Source organism: Sycon ciliatum, chromosome 1 (assembly GCF_964019385.1).
Source record: "Sycon ciliatum chromosome 1, ocSycCili1.1, whole genome shotgun sequence".
Classification (NCBI taxonomy): Eukaryota; Metazoa; Porifera; class Calcarea; order Leucosolenida; family Sycettidae; genus Sycon; species Sycon ciliatum.
Window position 1 is genome coordinate 94,151,352 of NC_088643.1, and position 20,886 is coordinate 94,172,237.

A 20,886-nucleotide genomic window follows, 5' to 3' on the forward strand; every position below is an offset into this window, starting at 1 on the left:
GTGGAAATCCGCTCGGGGGCTTGTCAAACCTCCGCGAGCGGCGACGTCGGGTACAACTAAAAGTGACGGCACCAAATTGCCGTCCCGTCTCTCAGCTGTATGCTTCCCTCCGTCATGCGCTTTCCCTGGCCTAGAGGCGGCCCAAAGAGGGCCGCCTCAGGCCTCCGTGAAGTTTACAAAGGTCGAGGACTTTCAGTAGGCAGGAGCTCAAAAAAGCACAACCGTCCCCAGTGAACACAGGGACACACACACAGGGAGAGGGAGAGAAGAGTTGCTTTGAGAGTTAAAGTGAATGGGAGTACATCCAGGGCTTTAGAAATGCTGTAGCAATGTAGTTTGCAGACATTTCATGAAAATAGGATGTTGTGATCATGTCTGGGTGTCAAGTAGAGGGGACGGTTCGATACCGGAACGGTTTGACAGCCAATTTGTATAGACCCAAACCGATCATCAGCGTGGATTGTTCACTCGAAATATGTTTGTGGGAGGAAACTGGCATGTTGAAGTTTGCTCTGAGGCCGGTGTCAATCGAACTGAGCCACTCCTTTGTGTTGGCCCATTGCCTCCAAGTTGCCCATTTTTTTGCTTCAAATCAGAGGTGGCTCCAAACCGGAAAGGTTTAGAGTGCACGTCAAATTCACTCTGAAATGAGGTAACTGCTATCGCTCCACGACGGCCAGTACAGAGTAACAAGCCTTGTGTGTGCTTCCATTAGTTTTCATTGGTATAAGGTGCTTTATTGGCGAGAGGCAAGCCGCTGTTTACCTGCGACAAGAAGTTGATTTTTCGAAAGACGTAAAACTCGAGTCGCATAGCGAAGCAACACTTCAAAAACTCACCTGCTTGGTATGGCGCTTCTGGTCATCGCAGAGCCATGAAAGTTTGGCTCGGAGTAAAACACATCGTAGTCCCACTGTGACATATGTTTTCTAATTAAAACACCAAGAGAGAAAGTGAATATTGAGTCCGTTCCGGTTTGCGACATATCTCCTATTTGAAACCGTCTCCTCTACCTGTGCATCGGCGCCCTTTGCCTGCATGTCTACTAAGCTATGCGACTGTGTTTTTGTGTGTGTGTGTGTGTGTGTATGTGTGTGTGTGTGTGTGTGTGTGCGTGCGTGCGTGCGTGCGTGCGCGTGTGTGTGTGTGTGTGTGTGTGTGTGTGTGTGTGTGTGTATTGGCGGATGTGCTTTGCCGTATAGAACACGGAGCCTCAGGTCAATGGAAGAACTCCAGATGGGTGCCACGATAAGTTTTCTTGCGGTATGTCGTAATGTATACATCAGTGCGCAAGGACTTGAAGCAGCACACAGTTTGTTCGATGTAGGAATCAGTTTGTGCATTGTTGCCCACCAGCTGTCTGGTTGGTGTCCTGGTGCATGCCTTGTGTTCAAGTCCAATATACTGGTTTCACATCAGATTGTCATGTGGCCAAATTTGTGCAGAAAGTGATCATGACATGTGGACAGTGGAACCAACATGGCCGACATCACGTGATCCCCATAGATGCAAGAGCTGTGTGGACTGTGGAGTTGGAAGCTACATGGTTGCCCTGTACGGTCATGTGACGGCCATGTGATTATAATATCACTCTCTAGCACTACAGTGGGATACTTGTGTGTGTGTGTGTGTTTTTGCCAGGCCGGTATGCTGGAAAATGAGATACTTAACTAGCGTCACATGTTGACCCCATGTAGCATGGGATCTGTAGAGTGAATGCTTCGACTTTGTTGAAAAGGCAATGACTTTGTCAGGCAGACATTTCCGCCCCATGGTTTCTCAGAGGAATAATATCGTATCGGTACTTTGTGTTCTCTTTCTACCCACCTAACAGGGTGCAAGAGGGTGAATGTAAGCTTGCCTTCAACATGCTGTCCACCGGTAAGACTCACTGCAACTGGAATACTTTCGTTTTCCAATTTTCCATTGCCCTGTCCCCGGGGAGGCTGCCCCTGTCCATGTCCCTGTCCATGTCCCTGTCCTTGTATCTGTCCCTGTCCCTGTATCTGTCCCTATCCCTGTCCCTGTATCTGTTCCTGTGCCTGTATCTGCCCCTGCCCCTGTCTTTGCCCCTGCCCCTGTCTTTGCCCCTGTCCCTGTCTTTGCCCCTGTCCCGGTCCCTGTCTCTCATTCTTGCCATCTTTCTCTCTGCAGTAACTTAAAATGGCACGTACATTTTAGATGTAGAAATACTGAGTTAAAATAACTTAAAAGTATGATGGCATGTGCTGCTTCTGAAAAATGTAAATGAATAATTCTGTGTGGCTGCGTTGCTATTAATTTCTCTCTTTCTGTGTCCGACGTTCAGGGACATAAGATGACACAGACAGTGGTGGAGTCCCCCGACAATTGCACATGTCAATATTCCAACTACACATGTGGTATGTCTACCGCATACTAATATCAGTTATCCAATTTATAGCTAGATTGTCATTGTGTGTGTACATGTACTTTGTAGTTACATCACACCATCCTATTACATCACACCATCCTATTACATCACACCATCCTATTACATCACACCATCCTATTACATCACACCATCCTATTACATCACACCATCCTATTACATCACACCATCATATTACATCACACCATCCTATTACATCACACCATCCTATTACATCACACCATCCTATTACATCACACCATCCTATTACATCACACCATCCTATTACATCACACCATCCTATTACATCACACCATCCTATTACATCACACCATCCTATTACATCACACCATCATATTCCAACTCCACTGACGAAAAACATTTCCTTCAAGCATTCTCGCACTAGCTCTTTTACAAGTACTCTCCCAGTCTCTCTTTTCTTCTTGATGCGAACATGGCCTCGTGCTCACCAGGCCTGGATTCCATGAGGCAGTTACACAACTTCGGACTTGTTGATCATTGTCCAGTCCACTTTCCAGTCCACGCATGTCTAGCCAGGCCAGTCACATACCGCAGATGTGTGCAGTGTCTCAGAGGCTGAATAATACGTGCGGCATATGCAATGAGTACTCGATGTACACAAGGCATACACACACGATTGCAATCAAACAACACTGACATGTTTGGCTTGCTAACACCCTGACTCACCCTCAATCGACTGTGAGACTGTGAAACTGGGTGGCTGTGTGCCGCGGCAAACAAGAAGAACATCAATCCGACCCGCTCATAAAACCGCGATCGATAAGACGAGCTGAATCGACACGTGTATACCGTGTTTATTCGTGCAGTGTCAAACGATGGAGACATTGTGCAGTAAAACTACCCGCTCTTGTTGAACAATCTGACCGTTTCTTGTAGTCAGTTAAGTAGTCTGTCAGATCCATTGGTGTTGTTCCAAGTGTTGCGATTGCTTCTATTTGCTTGTCACTGTAGAGCCAGTGTGCCCATACAACAGCACTTGTAGGGTAAGTGGAGCATCTCTTTGTCTTGTTGCAGTTGCTCTCCCTACCCAAATCCTTGCGTATTGTCGACAGGTCAACTCCCAACTAACGGTGTAATTCCAACATGGGCATCATGTTAAAATGCTTGAATGTTGGCTATGTCGGTTTTGATTGCAACTTGTGAGTGGAGAATACAGCGATGCTAGTCTGTAGCTTTCGGTGATGAGTCACTCCTACCAGAGAAGACTATCAATAATAGCTGGACTAATGGATGCATATATGCAGGTGCATACTGTAATCTACGTGTGAGGTATTTTGAAAACACAGAATACTCCCGCTGGTGCATGTACTTGTACTTCAAAAGTAGTTAAGTGATTACATTGTGCCGTGACCCAGTGTAATTGGTCTTCATAATGCGTTAGGTACACAATACCACTCACTGTGATGCGTTCGATACACAGTACCACTGGCTCACTCACTCACTCACTCACTCACTCACTCACTCGCTTGCTCACTCACTCACTCACTTGCTCACTCACTCACTCACTCACTCACTCGCTTGCTCACTCACTCACTCACTCACTCACTTGCTCACTCACTCACTCACTCACTCGCTCGCTTGCTCACTCACTCACTCACTTGCTCACTCACTCACTCACTCACTCACTCGCTTGCTCACTCACTCACTCACTCACTCACTCACTCACTCACTCACTTGCTCACTCACTCACTCACTCACTTGCTCACTCACTCACTCACTCACTCGCTTGCTCACTCGCTCACTCACTCACTCACTCGCTCACTCACTCACTCACTCACTCACTCACTCACTCGCTTGCTTGCCTGCATACCATCAACACATGTGGTAAGACTTGCATTGCCTATGAACGAGTGTGCTTCGAGAGTGGTAAGTGTGTCATTGATGCCCTTCAAGCACTGTGTGTGTGTGTGTGTGTGTGTGGTGGTTGGATGAGCAGCCACGTACACTGCTGCTTTGTGCATGCACCAGTCCTGGATCCTAGTGCCTAGATGAAGTGAGCTGTTCTTGGTCACTCAGTGGATTGTGCTATACTAGTACTTCCTCCGCGTCATTAAAATTGTCGCTTCGCACATCGCAATGTTTGTGACTTGCTCGTCTTAGTGAGACTGTCAGAATCGTTGTTTTCTGTGTTCAAACATTGGTGCGACCCTTTCTGCACAGAGTCTACTTGCTACTGAAGCCGTGGTGGTCTCGGACTTTGTCGGAGCTCTCCTCTACACCAAACAACTTCATCGCGCTCCGCACTATTCCGCTCCAGAGCGCGTATCGTTTTTCCTGGAAATCGTGCCATCCCACATCATTCGCGTGGGCATTTATCAAGACTGCAAGATCGGGTATAAGAATCCTGCTATGTCTCCTGAATTCGAAATGCTGAAGTTGACGACAGCAAGAACAAAATGTTCTCAAATTCCTATAATGCGCTACGTGTGGCGCATGTTGCTGCGAAGGTAGCAGGTCTCAAAACACCAACAAAATCAGCGAAGCGCTTGCCAAGGAAAGAAGGTGCGGAACTGCTCACCCTGTCCCGCTGGAAGGCTGTTACAGTGTACTTGAAAATTACTAGTTTGCCGTCAATGCCTGCCACCTGGAGGCATGGATCGCTTGAAAACAAAGTTTCTTGGCCTGAATTTGAACGCGCGTCTTGTTCAGCGTATTGTTGAGTGCTGAAGGGTCTGCCTCAAATTCTGATCAAGACGTCGACTTTAGCTGCAAGTGCAGCGAAGCGGGAGGCTACAAACTAAAGCTTGGTTCGTCGACAACGCTCCGCCTCAATTTCTAGCTGATTTCTTTGCCCTTCGAGTGGACAAAATAAATTTGAAAAATCGCTCTGGGAAGCGACACTTTTAATGACGTGGAGGAAGTACACTGTGTTGTGCGTACTCTGCTGTACACTGTGTTGTGTGTTCTCTGCTATACACTGTGTTGTGTGTACTGTATGCTATACACTGTGTTGTGTGTACTGTATGCTATACACTGTGTTATGCTTTGCTGTTCAGAGCCACACTGACTACAATGAAATGCCGGAAGTGTGCGTTTTGGACAGCCCCGATTGTACTAGACAGCTTCGTAAGTGATTTGTGTGTGTGTGTGTGTGTGTGTGTGTGTATGTGTGTGTATGTGTGTGTATGTGTGTGTGTACGTGCACGTGTGTGCGTGCACGTGACAACACCCAGGTTATACAGATGCTGTGTGCATGCAGCTCCTGCCTCGGTTGTGCTGTATTTGGTACTTTGGAAAGCTACCCTACTGCCATATATGCTGCATATGTTACCTATGGGTCTTGAATCCATCTTGCATAATTTTGCAGTGTAGCTGGCAGAAGACACCACAAATGCATGGTTATGGCTTGTGCAGAGTCATAGACTCAGAGGTGGCAAACTTCAGCCCTCACCATCGTCTACACGGATTTCAAAAGCGTTGACCTCCATTTTGAAAACATGGTGGCTGGCCGCGCTACCTGTAGGCGCACGTGCCCACCGCGTGTCTTAGCGCGAGCTTCGAGCTAAAGATCATCTCGCCCACTCATTTTCCTGTGTTTCCCCATTTCTTCGAACTCGCTCAGCTTTTGCTTCAGCTTTTGCTTCGCTCGTGCTTCAGCTCCACGCTGTAGTCTGCGTTTAGTTCTCTTGTCTTCTTCCAGCAGAATACTGCAAACTCTACAGCACGTCGAGCTTCTCCTAGAAGAGTTTCTTTTGCGTCGAGACAGACTGTCGATCGTTTCAGTCCTATCTTGCCGTCGTCTCATGAGCGCCCGAAAGCGACAGTATCAGGCTATTTTCTTGTCGTTCCATTTTCTGGCGAACTCATCCACCTACTACTTCTTCCTTTATGAAAGCTTCAGGTGGCTGAGTTCTCCCACTAGCCACAATCATGCCTTGGAAAAGAACAGGATATTCCTAAGGTATACGGTACAGCCAGTGCAGTGATGTCAGTGTACTGCACTGCAAAAAGCACCTGCATGTACTGCGCATAGTTGTTGTTTGTTTTGTCGAGAAAGAATCCCTTTCGCACTCGCGCGGGCCGCGAGGGCGCAGCACGGAAACGGGTCTATTGAATTCATTTCTTGGTCGATTTTGACAACCAATACGTCGTTGTTTTTCTTTTTTCACTGGCTATCCTTTCTCCGCTTCCGAATTGCGATGCCGTCCACCTGGAAAGCCTTGAAGTGAAACGAGTGGAGGCCGGTTTCGGAGGTAATTTTCGGCCAAACGGCAATCAAATCGAAAAATTCGAAGCGGACGATCTGTTGGTATCTATCGAAAGAAGCCGTTGGTCCATAAAAAATCTTTGGAAACTACACCGTAGGAACCAAGGAATTACGGCAAGTTTGAGAATTTTGGTACATTAGCTGTACGCTGATTGGTCGATTAGCGCGACCGTTGAGAAACGGGCCAGTGACGCTTTGTACAGCGTTGGTGAGGGCTGAACTTAGCAACAGTTTGATACATTGCACTACTTTTCAAAGTGCATGCATTCTCATATTCGGAGCATAGTGCTCACGTGCGATTTGATGCCTGAAATAGCGCATCTAAAGTGCGCACTATACGCTGTATGTGAAGGCTACAAGTCGTTGAGGAAAGGACAACTGAGAACTTACTCCGAGTTTCTCCGAATTTCTTGATCTTACTCTATAATATGAAGGCTGTAATTATATGTATATGAAGGCTATGCTGGTAGCACTTTGGTCACTATTATCACTGTAGGTGTTACTACCCTTTAAAAAAAGCAGTTGATAGACAATGAAACTCTAGTTTGGCATTGTAAAAACTAGCCTCGATTCTAGTTTAGTATCAGCAGTCCAAGAAGGCAGACGGATAGACGGGCAACCCGCATAATTTGTATTGAGAATACTGTTTTTCTTCCATTCCACCTTTGCTCCATGTGCAGAGTGTAAGCCATCCCTGTGCCCTCCACCTCCGCCTTGTGTGAGTACTGTTATGCTAGTGGCAAGTACTATTTTGTTGGCAGAGTACAGATTATCAAGGAGTACTATTTTTGTTGGCAGAGTACAAATGATCAAGGAGTACTATTTGTGATGGCAGAGTACAGATTATCAAGGAGTACTATTTGTGATGGCAGAGTACAGATTATCAAGGAGTACTATTTGTGATGGCAGAGTACAGATTATCAAGGAGTACTATTTGTGATGGCAGAGTACAGATTATCAAGGAGTACTATTTGTGATGGCAGAGTACAGATTATCGCTTGGACGATGTCCACTGCAGCATATAGCTACTGTAAAAGCAGAAATTTTCGGTGGTGTAAATTTTTCGGTATTTTCCAAAAATCGGCGGTTCGTTGGAGGGAAATTTTCGGTAAACTCGTTTTCCAGGTAAGTGTACTAGTACTATTTTATAGTACCGAAATTTTTGATTGCGCTTTATTTTAGGTACAAATTGTCGGCACTGAAGTTACGGGAAATAGAACACCACCGAAAATTTCTGCTTTTACAGTACTATAATTATAGAGTTAGGACACTCCAAACCTTGCATGCATCCAGAATGTCCACTCAAGGGCAATGACTGGTTTTGGGAAAGAATTAGGGCAGCTATGGTCAGTGGGTTTTTCGTCCAAATCATGTTTCAGATTTGATTCAGTGTTGCTCAATGAAATTTGATCTCAGGAATCCAGCATGCGCTGGGTACTGTGTGGCCCCAGACCTGCACTTGACACTGATCTGGGAACTCTGTGGCCTCAGACCTGCTCATATTTATCTGGGAACTCTGTGGCCCCCAGACCTGCTAAAATTGATGATGATGATGATGATTAGTGCAGTATGCTATCTAACTTGCCAGTTATTTCTGACTATCCGGTATTGCACTGAGTTTCACTGTTTTTTCCTCTAACCACTTCTAACATGGTGCAACCAATGTCAATGTCAATGTCCCTTTTCTATCTAGTACTCACCGAAAATTCTTAACACAACTTTTGTATCACCTCTCATTCCGTCCGGAGAAAACTGTAGCTGCTGCAACGTAACAGAATGCGGTGAGTAGAGGAGGCCATGTTCGCATGCCATGTGTTTGTGTTTATGTTGTGTTATCCGGCTGTGGTGTAAGACACACGATGATCTTCCCAGGATACCGGACTCACGATGATCTTCCCAGGATACCGGACATGCATGATTGCTGCATCTACTGGAATCTCATTGTACTGACTGTGCGTGTTTGTTGAAACGTCTCCATGTCACATTCTGCAATTCTATACATGACGTATTACTACACATTCTATACATGACGTATTACTACACATTCTATACATGACGTATTACTACACATTCTATACATGACGTATTACTACACATTCTATACATGACGTATTACTACACATTCTATACATGACGTATTACTACACATTCTATACATGACGTATTACTACACATTCTATACATGACGTATTACTACACATTCTATACATCTGATCTATACATGATGTACTGCTTGAAATCCGCCTAGTAAATATGCACCGTATGCAGACACATTTGTGCATGGACGTCTGAAAACACGGATGACACAGAACTATGTGCGGTTTTGTGTGTGTGTGTGTGTGTGTGTGTGTGTGTGTGTGTGTGCGTGTGTGGTTGTGTGCAGGCTGCGTGTGCGCAGTGATGTGTGCGGTTGTGTGTGTGTGTGTGTGTGTGTGTGTGTGTGTGTGTGTGTGTGTGTGTGCGGCTGCGTGTGTGTGTGGGGGGGGGGGGTGCGCTTGTGTGCGGCTGTGTGCGGCTGTGTGTGTGTGCGTGCGTGCGTGTGTGTGTGTGTGTGTGTGTGGCTGTGTGGCTGTGTGGTTGTGTGCGGCTGTGTGTGTGGTTGTGTGCGGCTGTGTGTGTGGTTGTGTGTGTGTGTGTGTGGTTGTGTGCAGCCCTGGAGGTGTGCATTTGTGTAGTGAGTCATGGAAGTCACACTGCCTCTGCTTGAATGCTGTGTGTATTGTTTCCCTCTGTTCTCCAGTGTGTCCACTAAATTGCAGTGCCGTCAATAAGACATGCGATGACGTAAGTAATCTGCTCCTACTGCTGAAATGTCTACCTAACACCAACGTATGATAACACTAACGCATGTACTCAGTGTAGGCTGACAAGTCATACCAAGAGTACATAACCCCCCAGAGTGTGCAACGCCTGATCCAGCTCTGCATAGGGTCTTGGTCGAGCGGAATCGGATTTTTGCGTCATAATACCGTACACTTCTGAGGGGAACCCGGGGAGTCGCGGGTACTCTTGGATCAAAAACAACGGTGCCCTGCCTCGAGACCGGCCTTGCGCTGGTGTGGAGTGTATGCATGACATCAGAAGATCCGGCTACGCTCGACCAAGACCCTATGCAGAGCTGGATCAGGCGTTGCACACTCCGGGAGGTTATGTACTCTTGCTCATACCTCACACTGTACTAACTGTAATACAGACTGCAGTACATCATCAGTGTATCAGTGTATTTGCCAGCAAATACTCCTGTGTTCAATGCTACACACTGCATACGATAGCTAGCTGTACCTGGAACATCAAGCAATTAGGTATTGCCACCTCAACTGTTTTTGATGGATTGTTGAAAGTGTGCCAATGTATTCCTAATTTTGACAGTTTTGAATTGTAAACCGAAACCATTACGCTCTGCACATTTCCACACTATAATGTGCATGGCGGTGCATGACTGTGCATGGCTGTACATGGCTGTATACAAATGTGCAGGGCGGTGCAGGGTGTGCAGGGCGGTGCAGGGTGCGCAGGGTGCGCAGGGTTGTAGCCAAACCACCATAGTGTAGCGTCCGCCCCCCCCCCCTCAACTCCTGGCCATCCCTTTCACAATCAACAGCCAGGCTGATGTAGAATTGCTGATTGAACAACGACCAGAACGCCTACAGCACTGGTGGGTACCTATGAACGGAGCACCGCCGAAGAATAAACAGGCTGGGATGTCTCCTAGCGTAGCACACCAATATGGGCGCAGTGACTTAACTGCACATAGACTTTACATTGTAGTACATTGAATGATTGAAATAAGAACGACCTGGGCTACGAGGCTGAACCCCAGTTCTTGCTACGAGGCTGAACCCCAGTTCTTGCTACGAGGCTGAACCCCAGTTCTTGCTACGAGGCTGAACCCCAGTTCTTGCTACGAGGCTGAACCCCAGTTCTTGCTACGAGGCTGAACCCCAGTTCTTGCTACGAGGCTGAACCCCAGTTCTTGCTACGAGGCTGAACCCCAGTTCTTGCTACGAGGCTGAACCCCAGTTCTTGCTATGAGGCTGAACCCCAGTTCTTGCTACGAGGCTGAACCCCAGTTCTTGCTACGAGGCTGAACCCCAGTTCTTGCTACGAGGCTGAACCCCAGTTCTTGCTACGAGGCTGAACCCCAGTTCTTGCTACGAGGCTGAACCCCAGTTCTTGCTACGAGGCTGAACCCCAGTTCTTGCTACGAGGCTGAACCCCAGTTCTTGCTACGAGGCTGAACCCCAGTTCTTGCTACGAGGCTGAACCCCAGTTCTTGCTACGAGGCTGAACCCCAGTTCTTGCTACGAGGCTGAACCCCAGTTCTTGTTACGAGGCTGAACCCCAGTTCTTGCTACGAGGCTGAACCCCAGTTCTTGCTACGAGGCTGAACCCCAGTTCTTGCTACGAGGCTGAACCCCAGTTCTTGGGCAGGCAACAGTACTGTACGCAGGGTAGTTTGCTTGCATGTAAATACTAGTAGATAGCACTTCATAGTTCTTATTACTCTGCTGGTTCATTGCTACTCCGTTTGAGTAAAACAAGGAGTGATAGTCCTACATTACCATGCAGTACTGTGCACGTGTGGAGTGATGCAGACTTGCGGAACTGTGCAAAAAAAATAAGCCAGCCGGTAATCCAATTCCCTGGCTATCATCTTGGTGGCCCTGGCATCTCGTGCCAATAGTCTTGAGTCTATACTATCCCAGCATAGTCTGTTTTGTCCTGATCCTGGCCATTCCTAATTATTTCCTGTGAATTTTTGTCACTTCAATATAATTATTGTTGTGACCCTTCCCATGCCGTAGTACATAAGTGCTCAGCACGGACATGTCAATAATAACCTTATACAGTCAACTTCGCTTATAACGACACTCGGCGGGGCATCAAAAAGGTGTCCTTATTCGCGAAGTGTCGTTATACCCGAAGTCTCATTATAATAATAGTATGTATTACAGTGGGATGGGACTTGCTCTAGACTTGGAAATTCTGTCGTTATTCGCGAATTGTCGTTATATCCGCAGTCGTTATTAGCGAAGTTGACTGAAATTATATTCATGGTCTAGATTCCAAAACAAAAGGATGCCATCTCCAATGCACTACGGTCATGGTGGGGTTTCCCCTTAATCCCTGCATCCTTCTACTTTGATGTGTTCCCATTGTCCAGTGCAATAAGACGTTGGTGATCACCAAGAATGAGTGTGGCTGTGATGAGGGCAAATGTGGTGAGTTGCTTGTCCCCTGGACTGAGCATGCAGAATGCAGAATGCAATGTAGGCATGTTAGACCAGTCTGCCTTGAGCTTCAGCATGCAATGTAGGCATGTTAGACCAGTCTGCCTTGAGCTTCAGCATGCAATGTAGCCTATTGAGAGTGCTCAACAAGGCGAAAGCCGAGGAGCGTGATACCCGATGCTGTAGACAGCAAGCTGTTTCGGCCATAAAGGCCTCATCAGTACAGCTACGAGCTAAATAGGCCGAGCTACCAGCCATGGTGCAAAGGCGGCACCACAGACATTAAGATAGCTCGTCGCTCTAGCGCCAGAGTGCTCAAACTACAAAAAGTAGCGGGCATTGCGCGATGCAGCAGCACTAGAGCAGCCTATATTATAATTATATATATTATACGGTGTAATTTTGCATTTACTTGAAGTAGATGTGGTCAAGTATGCTAACATGTATGTGTACATGGAGCAATTCATGCATATGCATGAATATATTTGGTAGTGTTGAAACGAGCGTATCTATAACAAACGAGCGATCAGTTCCACTAACGAGCAAGCTATCGAGCGAGCTAACGAGTTTCATTGATGTGGCAAATATGATTATTTTTTTGAATAATTTTTTTTCTAAGTATTAGTTCGATTTTTTCAGCTGGTTCAATTATCACCGCCGGCATTTGGGGTTGCTGCAGCTTCACGTTCGGATTGCTGTTTGGTGTCGAGATGTCTTTTCAGCGCCGTCGTCGATTAGCCTTTGTAAGAATAGACCGTTTTGCAAAGATTGCAAGTAGCCCTGGTCTTCGCTGCATCGCGGGAGAAAACTTCCAAACGACTGAGCGTAACTTTCACTCGAATGGAGAGGTGACCGAAGCATATCCTGCGACAGGTCAGCAGATGCGGAACAAGACATCAGTAGAGTCCACCAAAGCTGCAACGACAACTGAAACAACTCAAGTGTCGTGCAGGCATACAGTCACCTGTAACTGCGAGTGATTTTCACTTTGCGCGGGACTGGACTCTCGATCGACCAGGGAGTCGTAAAATAGTTTACGACTCCCCGGTCGACATGTACAGCCATGTACATATATGTGTACGGAGTACGGTGTACGGTGCTCGTTAGTGCAAACGAGCTGGCCGCACAAACGAGCCGAGTTTCTGGCGAGCAAGCTAACGAGTATCCGGTGAGATCGTTTCAACACTAATATTTGGGTGTTGTGTACATAAATCAGTGAAATCCAGCCATATATGCACATAAAAAATGATATCAGTTATCCAACGTATCAGTTATCCAACATGCCTGATTCCCGAAGTGGTCGGATAGGTGACATTCGACTGTACTTGAAAAATGCTAGCTTGCCTTCATCGCCTGCCACCTGGAGGCATGGATCGCTTGAAAACGAAGTTTCTTGACCTGAATTTGAACGCGCATCTTGTTCAGAGTGTTGAGTGCTGAAGGGTCTGCCTCAAACTCTGATGAAGGCGTCGACCTAAGCTGCAAGTGAAGCGAAGCGGGAGGCCACACACTAAAGCTTGGTCCGTAGACAATGCTCTGCCTCAATTTCCACCTGATTTCTTTGCCCTTCGAGTGGACAAAATAAATTCGAAGAATCGCTCTGGGAAGCGACAATTTTAATGACGCGGAGGAAGTAGTACACTTGAGTTCACCGTGCAAGAAGTTCCTGATCAGCTTTAGCAGACAACTGTATTTTCCTGACATTGGTCTGCCCTCCTTAGGTAACCTCCTTGCCTCGCAGTGTCCATTACCCTTTATTAGCAGACGTGTGAACCTCTCACGCCTCGTTTGAACAGCTCGTTATCCGAATAGGAAATCATAAATGGTACTTTTGAAGTGCTCCATCTGGTTGGTGGATGCCCGCTTTAAAGCTCACAGCACTTCTCTGCAGCTTGTTTGATGGCATGTTGTTCACTGTCTGCTGTACTTGTTTGTTCAGTTGACAAATGCTCAGTGGTAAAGTGCCCGCCACTTTCCTGTCCACAGGTGAGTGCTGCATCAGTACAATAACTGAATAAGACTGCTGTGCAGTCCCCATCCCCTGGCTTACCACTGCATGAACTTGTCCACTACCACCTACCTATAATAGTATTGTATGCCTTTGACATGCCTGCATTGAGCCAGCAGGCATTCTGGAAACTTCATTTTACTATGTATGTAACGTGTACCCAATTCTGTATGCTGTGTGTAATGTGCATTTTTTTGTTTTATTTGATTTCGCGAGTAGAAATGGCTTCCGAGGCCGAATTGGTACTGAGTCTCCATGTCATATTCACAGTATCCACAGCAGCCCTACCGCAGTCTGGCATCAAATCTCACCACTCATCACCCATGGTTTATGATCTTCACAATGTCTCAGCTACAGTCCGTTTCAAAAAGATTTGCAATCCTGGCGATCGCCCGCGGAGTTTGGCGTCTTACCGTATGAGCACTCGAGCGCTGCCTGGAAAAACTCACTGTGAACTCGAAGAAATATTCCGCGCGAAAGCAGGAAAAATGACAACTCACTCACGTTGATACAGTCATGTACATGTACGTCTGTCGTCTGGCTTACAACAAACGAGTTCTTCTTCGTATCGATAATGGAGTCAGAGAGGACATGTCGAAACGAAAATGTTGTTAATGTTGACGAGCGGCATGGGTCCCAATTCGTCTTGTGACCAAAATAGTTTCTTTGAGCTGCGATGCAATTTACTCACCGTGTGACGAAAACGACATCGACACGGACTCATTCCCAAGGCCATGACTTGGCAAAGCTATCCGTGTGATTTCGACAACATTTTGAGGAAAGCAGACGCTTGTGAACGCTGATAGAAGACGGCGTTGACTGCTAAATTCAAATAAATTGGCGATCTTGAAGATCTTGAAATACTACAATAAATCTCAAAAAGCTACAGCGCGATGACTTCCATATTCACTCACACCATTGCAGTGTTGTGGGTGTGTTCACATGGCGTGAGCCAGTCAAGTGTCAGTCAGTTCGGCAGGAAGCGCGAGCTCCAACAACAACAAGTCGTTTGGTGCAGCCATCTTTTTTGTCTTGTACCAGCTTGATCACCAAAACAATGAAGAAAAAAAGTTTGACTTGAGGATAGGTTGGGATTTGAACTCACAACTTCATGGTCAGCAGACAGCATTCATTACCACAAGGCCAAAAAGGAAAGGATAAATCGTGAGTTTTGATAAAAAATCGATACTGGCTTCCTGGGCAAATTGTAAACCATGGGAAAAGGCCGGAAACCTGGCCGAAATTCTTACTCCTTAACGGCTGATCCAATTGTTCCGAAACCTTCACAGAACAATTTGCCGTGTCCTAACAAGCCATTCTATATACTTTGTTGTCCAAATTTCCCTTATCTTCATACTTTTTAAGACCCAAACCTGATTGTAAATCTTTTTGAAACAGACTATAGTTGAGCATGACACTGAGCACGATTTGTTCTGCATACAGCAATGATTATTGGGACTGCAACTGTGATTGTCCATTCTGCATTGTGTTGTTGTTGTTGTTGTTGTTGTTGTTGTTGTTGTTGTTGTTGTTGTTGTTGTTGTTGTTGTTGTTGTTGTTGTTGTTGTTGTTGTTGTTGTTGTTGTTGTTGTTGTTGTCGTTGTTGTTGTCGTTGTTGTTTTGAATTCTTTATTCTCACGATGGCACCATCGCCAATTTTTGTTGTTGTTGTTGTTGTTACGGTGTGCTTGTGCTGTTCCTCTAGGCTGATCGCTACACAGCACCAGGTGACTGTTGTCAGGCTTGTAAAGGTATGCACTGACATGACATTGTCAAATAGTAACATGATGCTTGACTAGCTGAGGGAGAGAGAGAGAGAGAGAGAGAGGGGGGGGGGGGATTTTCTTGCTCTCTATTAACGGGCACATGTGCAGATTCACGTGTCTAGCATATTTCAGATGAAATCACTTCCTGACTTCACTAGCGCTGGAACAACATCCTGCATCCCTCCTGCTCCACTCTTCCGTTGTCTAGGATGATGAATGGGGTGAGATAAGTGCGCTAAATACATGACTATCTCTCCTCCCAACATTGTCTGTGCAGCAATGTTTGGTAGTACTTGGTATCATTAGGTGTCTGTCCCGCACCCTTCTGTGACTCCTTGCAGCACCATCATGCCCAGTGTGCCCGGCCATACCAGCGTCATGTGCAGCCACGACACCCTACAGTACTACACCCATGCCATCAACAAACTTGGTAGGATAGTTGGATGACTGTGCATGAGTTCGTGGTATGCCGAGGAGAGTCTGAGCAAACACCCACCCCTACAGGTATTCCTCTGTGGAATCATAGGTTGATCGCGGCGGCCTGACCGCCTGACCGGCTACAGTTCTACATGTACAATGATGATGATCATGTTTCTCACAGCCCAGTCCTGCCACGTCTTTTGTAAGTTGTGTTGCATCCTGAAACCTTGTATCTGTTCACTCCCTACAATCCCCATCCCTACCATCATTCGCATTCTGCTGAGTCTTAGTCAAGTTGTACGCAAGCAGTGCTCACTCCATTTGTTTTGTTTTGCCTGCATAGAACTCTAGTCGCATGTGCCCGGCAGCTTTGTGATGTTGAACAGCATTTACTGGTGTTCCTGTGCTTGGCAACGTGCAGTTCTCAGTTTGATGTTGCTTGCTGCATATGGCTTGTTCTCATGCAAATGCCGCTACCAGAATAATATATATAAACTTGTTTTTCTCCTGCAAGTGCCTGCAAGAAAATGTTTGTGTTTGCTAGTGCTGCGCCGTCTTATTGTTAGACATTGGTGCATTCGCAGTCCAATTGCCTTCTTTTGATTTTGCACGCAACATACTTCGAAGTAATGAAGTAATTTATACTCAATATGAAACAGTTGTGTTGCCTGGTTGCAAAAGTACTTACTGTTGTTAGCACATCCAGGAGCAACACTAACTCACGCTGCTGTCTGGCGTTCACGAGGTGTTTATGGCGCTGCAATAGTGGAAACAGAGTGTCTCTGAAACTGTGTACAGTAAGCTAGTATCCCTGGTGATGTCACAAATATTTTGCCTGGAAATCATTATAAAAGTGGTGTTCTTCAAGCGCAATCTTCCTCAGCCTATTAAAATTCAACTCGTACATGAGGGATTTGTGCATTGAGCAGGCAGTGGTGTTTTCTTGCGGGTTTGCACCAGTCGAAGGTTGATGGAATTCTCGTGTGCTCTGGATGGCAATCGTGAGTCAGTCAACTGTCAAGTCAAATCGCGGTGGGGAGAAGCGCGACTGCTATGGTGTCGGGAGCAACCAACTATTACTTTGTATTAAAAAATGCTTCATTGTTCACTGTGTAGACCTCTTACGATCGGTTCGGCCAGTCACTCAGTCACTCAGTCACTCAGCGCTCCGCTGATCAGAGAGCTTATGATAACTTACAAACAATACAGGGAAAGAGGATGAAACCGTGCTAATAGTAATAACTTACATGTAGTTGTCCGGAAATTGGGTATAACCTAGCCCTATAACTATAAGTGGTGCTTTTCAGGCACAATCTTCCTCAGCCTACTCAAGCTCTAATTGTTGTTGTAAAAGTAACTACAGTAGTTAGGTGAGCTAGTAGAACTGGAAGCCTGGACTAGTACTAGTAGCAGCAGCAGCAGCAGCAGCGGCAGCAGCAGCAGTAGTAGTACTAGTAGTCGGGTTAGCTAGTATAGTACTAGTCCATTCAGAAAAAAATGAACTTCTAGCTTTTGGCCATAAATGGGTCAAACGTTGAGTTTTTTTAGAATTTTTTTCTGCAATCCCATATGGAATCCTCTTCCAATTATGTTTCTGAAGTTTTTTTGTCCAAAAAGCAAGCCATAGCAAGAATAGGATTTCGGCCAGGTTTTGCCCCAAAAGCACTGAATTGGGAAAAACCATCAAAATCCAGGCCGTTTGACCCCGCCTGCAACAGTGCATTCTACGGTTCGAACCCCAGTTCAGGCACCCTTTTTGGACCCTTTTTCAAATTTCAAAGTTCGCAGCACTGCACTGTGTACGATGAAATCACGAAAAATCGCCAAATACGGGAGCTCGCCAGAGCCAGGACCCATCTTTTTATGAATGGACTGTAGTGACAGAGTAGTGTTACACTGGCTGTTACCATGGTTACTTGGTACTTTAGCCAGACTGGTTTGAGAGCAGGCAGATAGTCTTAGCGTTTTACGAGTCATAATGATTGTGTCAGTGCCTGGGCAGTACACACTGCTAGCACGTAGTGTGCAGGCAAGAACAGCGGCCTAGGCAAACCCGGGCCGCGGCCGACCCTTCAGTCGAAGACTCCAGAAGTACTCACACCTAGTACCTGTGACCAAACCGTGACTGGAAGTGGCACTGCACTTCAGAAGTGTTGATGGTGATTGATGTAGTGTTTCTGGGTATGATTATGAAGCCATGGCCACCTCGCGGTTACGGTGATCATGGATCAGATCGGAACTGCGGCTGCTGTCCAAGTCATCAATAATGTCAATACATAATGTCAACAATGTCATGCAGGATTGCCGATTGGTGCCCAGTATACTAGTAGAGTGTATGACATTTAATTGTGCAATTCCGGTACTGGAGAGTAAGCAGATCTACATCATGTACACGAGGATCCTCCAAGTGCCATGCCTATTGATTATTGGCTATTGCATAGGCACTTGGACTTTGGAGAACAATACTAGTACTAGTACATGTACAGACTGTCAGTACTAGTACCGGTACTCAATATGGCTTGACAAATGGAAGTACATTGTACCTGGTGGGTAATGTCAGCTTACCAGTGCTAGTGGAGGCAGCAGTAGATACTAGTACTACAGTCATGTACGGATAGTGAATGGCAGGTGAATGAGTTTGTGTCATTGGATATCCATGTACAATCATGTACTTCAAGTACATGTACATGTCAGCGTCCGTTTTGGTCAGTGGATCCAAATAAAATCAACAACAATTTGATCTCGAGGTGAAAGAATGTTTCTATTATTTATATCGGGCAAACTTGGTGAATGCTTTCTATAGAGTGTGCCACGCCCTATGAACTTGACATGCTTACTAAAAAAAATGATGAAACTGGTACAGTAAATATCGGATATAACGTGCCCCTTTGATTTTCGAAAATTTATCACTATATCCGGTGCATCACTATAGCCGATTTGCATGTTTGACCGACACATGGCACATGACTGCACATGAAATGATGCGTACACGCAAGAGTACATAACCCCCCAGAGTGTGCAACTCCCACATACCCTGTTGTCCCGACAGAATTTCAAGTTGACGTCATTATTTATGACGCAATGCTCCTTGCAGCAGTGATTTACAACATGTGTACGGGTGTCAACGCATCACACGTTTTTCTTTGCAATAATTTGTACAGGATCGATCGGCTTCGGTCGACCACAGGTTCCGGGTTCGTCTGATAATCCGTGTACAGTGCGCATTGCATCATCAAAATGACGTCAACTTGAAATTCTGTCGGGACAGCACCCATAGTGGAGTTGCACACTCTGGGGGGTTATGTACTCTTGGTACACGCTGGAAAAAGCATGCTGAAAGTGCATGCATGCTCCGCGGACTGTGTACCGGTGCATGACACAGAGCAGTGCATGGCAGTGCAGTACGAGTACAGACTGTACATGTACTAGAACTTCGATGCATCATGTGGCATGGCTGCTTCTTCAGCGTGTTCTCCAAAAAAAGCCTGAGCTGGATCCGTACTCACGTAGATCTACTGGGTGTCCAATTCAACGAGTTGCGTAGAGCCAGAAATAGACATGAGTGGCTGTGTACGTGAGTTGGCAACATCATCGTGAGAGGCAACACAGCCAGAAACGGACAAGAGCATGCAGAAAGATACAGAAAAGGACAAGACCATACAAAGGGAGCGAGGGGTAGCGCAGCCAGAAAAGGACATGTGCATACAGAAACGGACAAAGGGAGCACATTGCGAGGGGTAGCACAGCCAGAAACGGACATGTGTGATCATCACTCTTGATCATTATATGCGATATTTTCCTGTACATTTGATATGGTTTGCTTCCTGAAGTCCATCACAATAAGCGATATATCGGTATAGCCGATAATAGTGTATATAGTGATATTTTAGCTGTATTTTTTTCTGATTTGATTTTGATTTTGACGTGTTCTATCACTATAACCGGTATATCATTATATCCGGTCACTTTATAAACGATACTTACTGTACAACAACCAGCGGCGACCATGCAAGCTCCAGCATTGCTGGTACACGTATTGGGTATGGCATGCGCTAGAAATCAGGGTGCAGTACTACTAACAGCTAGAAATGATGCAGAAAAGCAGTCAACCATAACGGGAATCAATCATGATGGTGGCTATGAGACGTACTGACTTGCCTACATCCCCACATCTTATAATCGGTCATCTGATTCCTCTAGCAGTGGAACACGGAATTCACTGATTCTACCCACTGCCTAATTCACCTCTGTTTCTTGATTTCGCGGAATGGCTCCTTCTTCCTTCTGCCATTTTAGAACAATTCACCAATCAATGCTATTCTTTCTCATCTATCAGAAGTAGTCACTGTCACTGATGAATTTTGGAGATACATGTTTCTCTCCAAAGACTCAACATTTTGGGCGATAAGGCAAGCACGTCGAAGAGAAAAGGAATTGGAAGACACCACTGCAGCTACGCTTGTACATGTAGTTGAATAATAATAGTATTCAGCCATCACTGCATCAGTGCTTCACTACCAAATTTCACCACCATGGCGCTGAAGACAAACGTGGCGGAATGGGTGCAAAGTTAGTTGCAATAAAGTGGTTTTGATAAGAGGAGAGAGGAGGGAACGGGGTAGAAGACAAAATAATGATAAAACCTACAGAAGAACAAAAGGGCAAACGGAAAACCAGGCAACGTGGGGGGGGGGGGGGTCCCAGCGGTCACTGCATGGGGCATTCGCTGCACATCGTCAGTGCTTCCGTTCCTAACCCTGACAATCTCTGATCTTGCAACAAAACATCTGCACGTACGGGTCTATTGCTTCCATCACAGGTGT

The 20,886-nt window shown here is 46.0% G+C and overlaps 1 protein-coding gene across 1 annotated transcript in view; it reads left to right on the forward strand.

Moving 5' to 3' along the window:
• The window catches only part of LOC135806592 (von Willebrand factor-like), a 140,491-nt gene extending 123,779 nt beyond the window's left edge, over positions 1-16,712 (forward strand). The window contains exons 95-106 of the mRNA XM_065320794.1: positions 1,203-1,263; positions 1,835-1,881; positions 2,309-2,381; positions 3,383-3,414; positions 5,428-5,497; positions 7,319-7,356; positions 8,332-8,419; positions 9,379-9,422; positions 11,803-11,860; positions 13,809-13,855; positions 15,583-15,628; positions 15,985-16,712. Of these exons, the coding sequence (XP_065176866.1) occupies positions 1,203-1,263; positions 1,835-1,881; positions 2,309-2,381; positions 3,383-3,414; positions 5,428-5,497; positions 7,319-7,356; positions 8,332-8,419; positions 9,379-9,422; positions 11,803-11,860; positions 13,809-13,855; positions 15,583-15,628; positions 15,985-16,082 (702 nt within the window). The 3' untranslated portion in view covers positions 16,083-16,712. The remainder of the gene's footprint in view (positions 1-1,202; positions 1,264-1,834; positions 1,882-2,308; positions 2,382-3,382; positions 3,415-5,427; positions 5,498-7,318; positions 7,357-8,331; positions 8,420-9,378; positions 9,423-11,802; positions 11,861-13,808; positions 13,856-15,582; positions 15,629-15,984) is intronic.
• Positions 16,713-20,886: the final 4,174 nt, after the last annotated feature.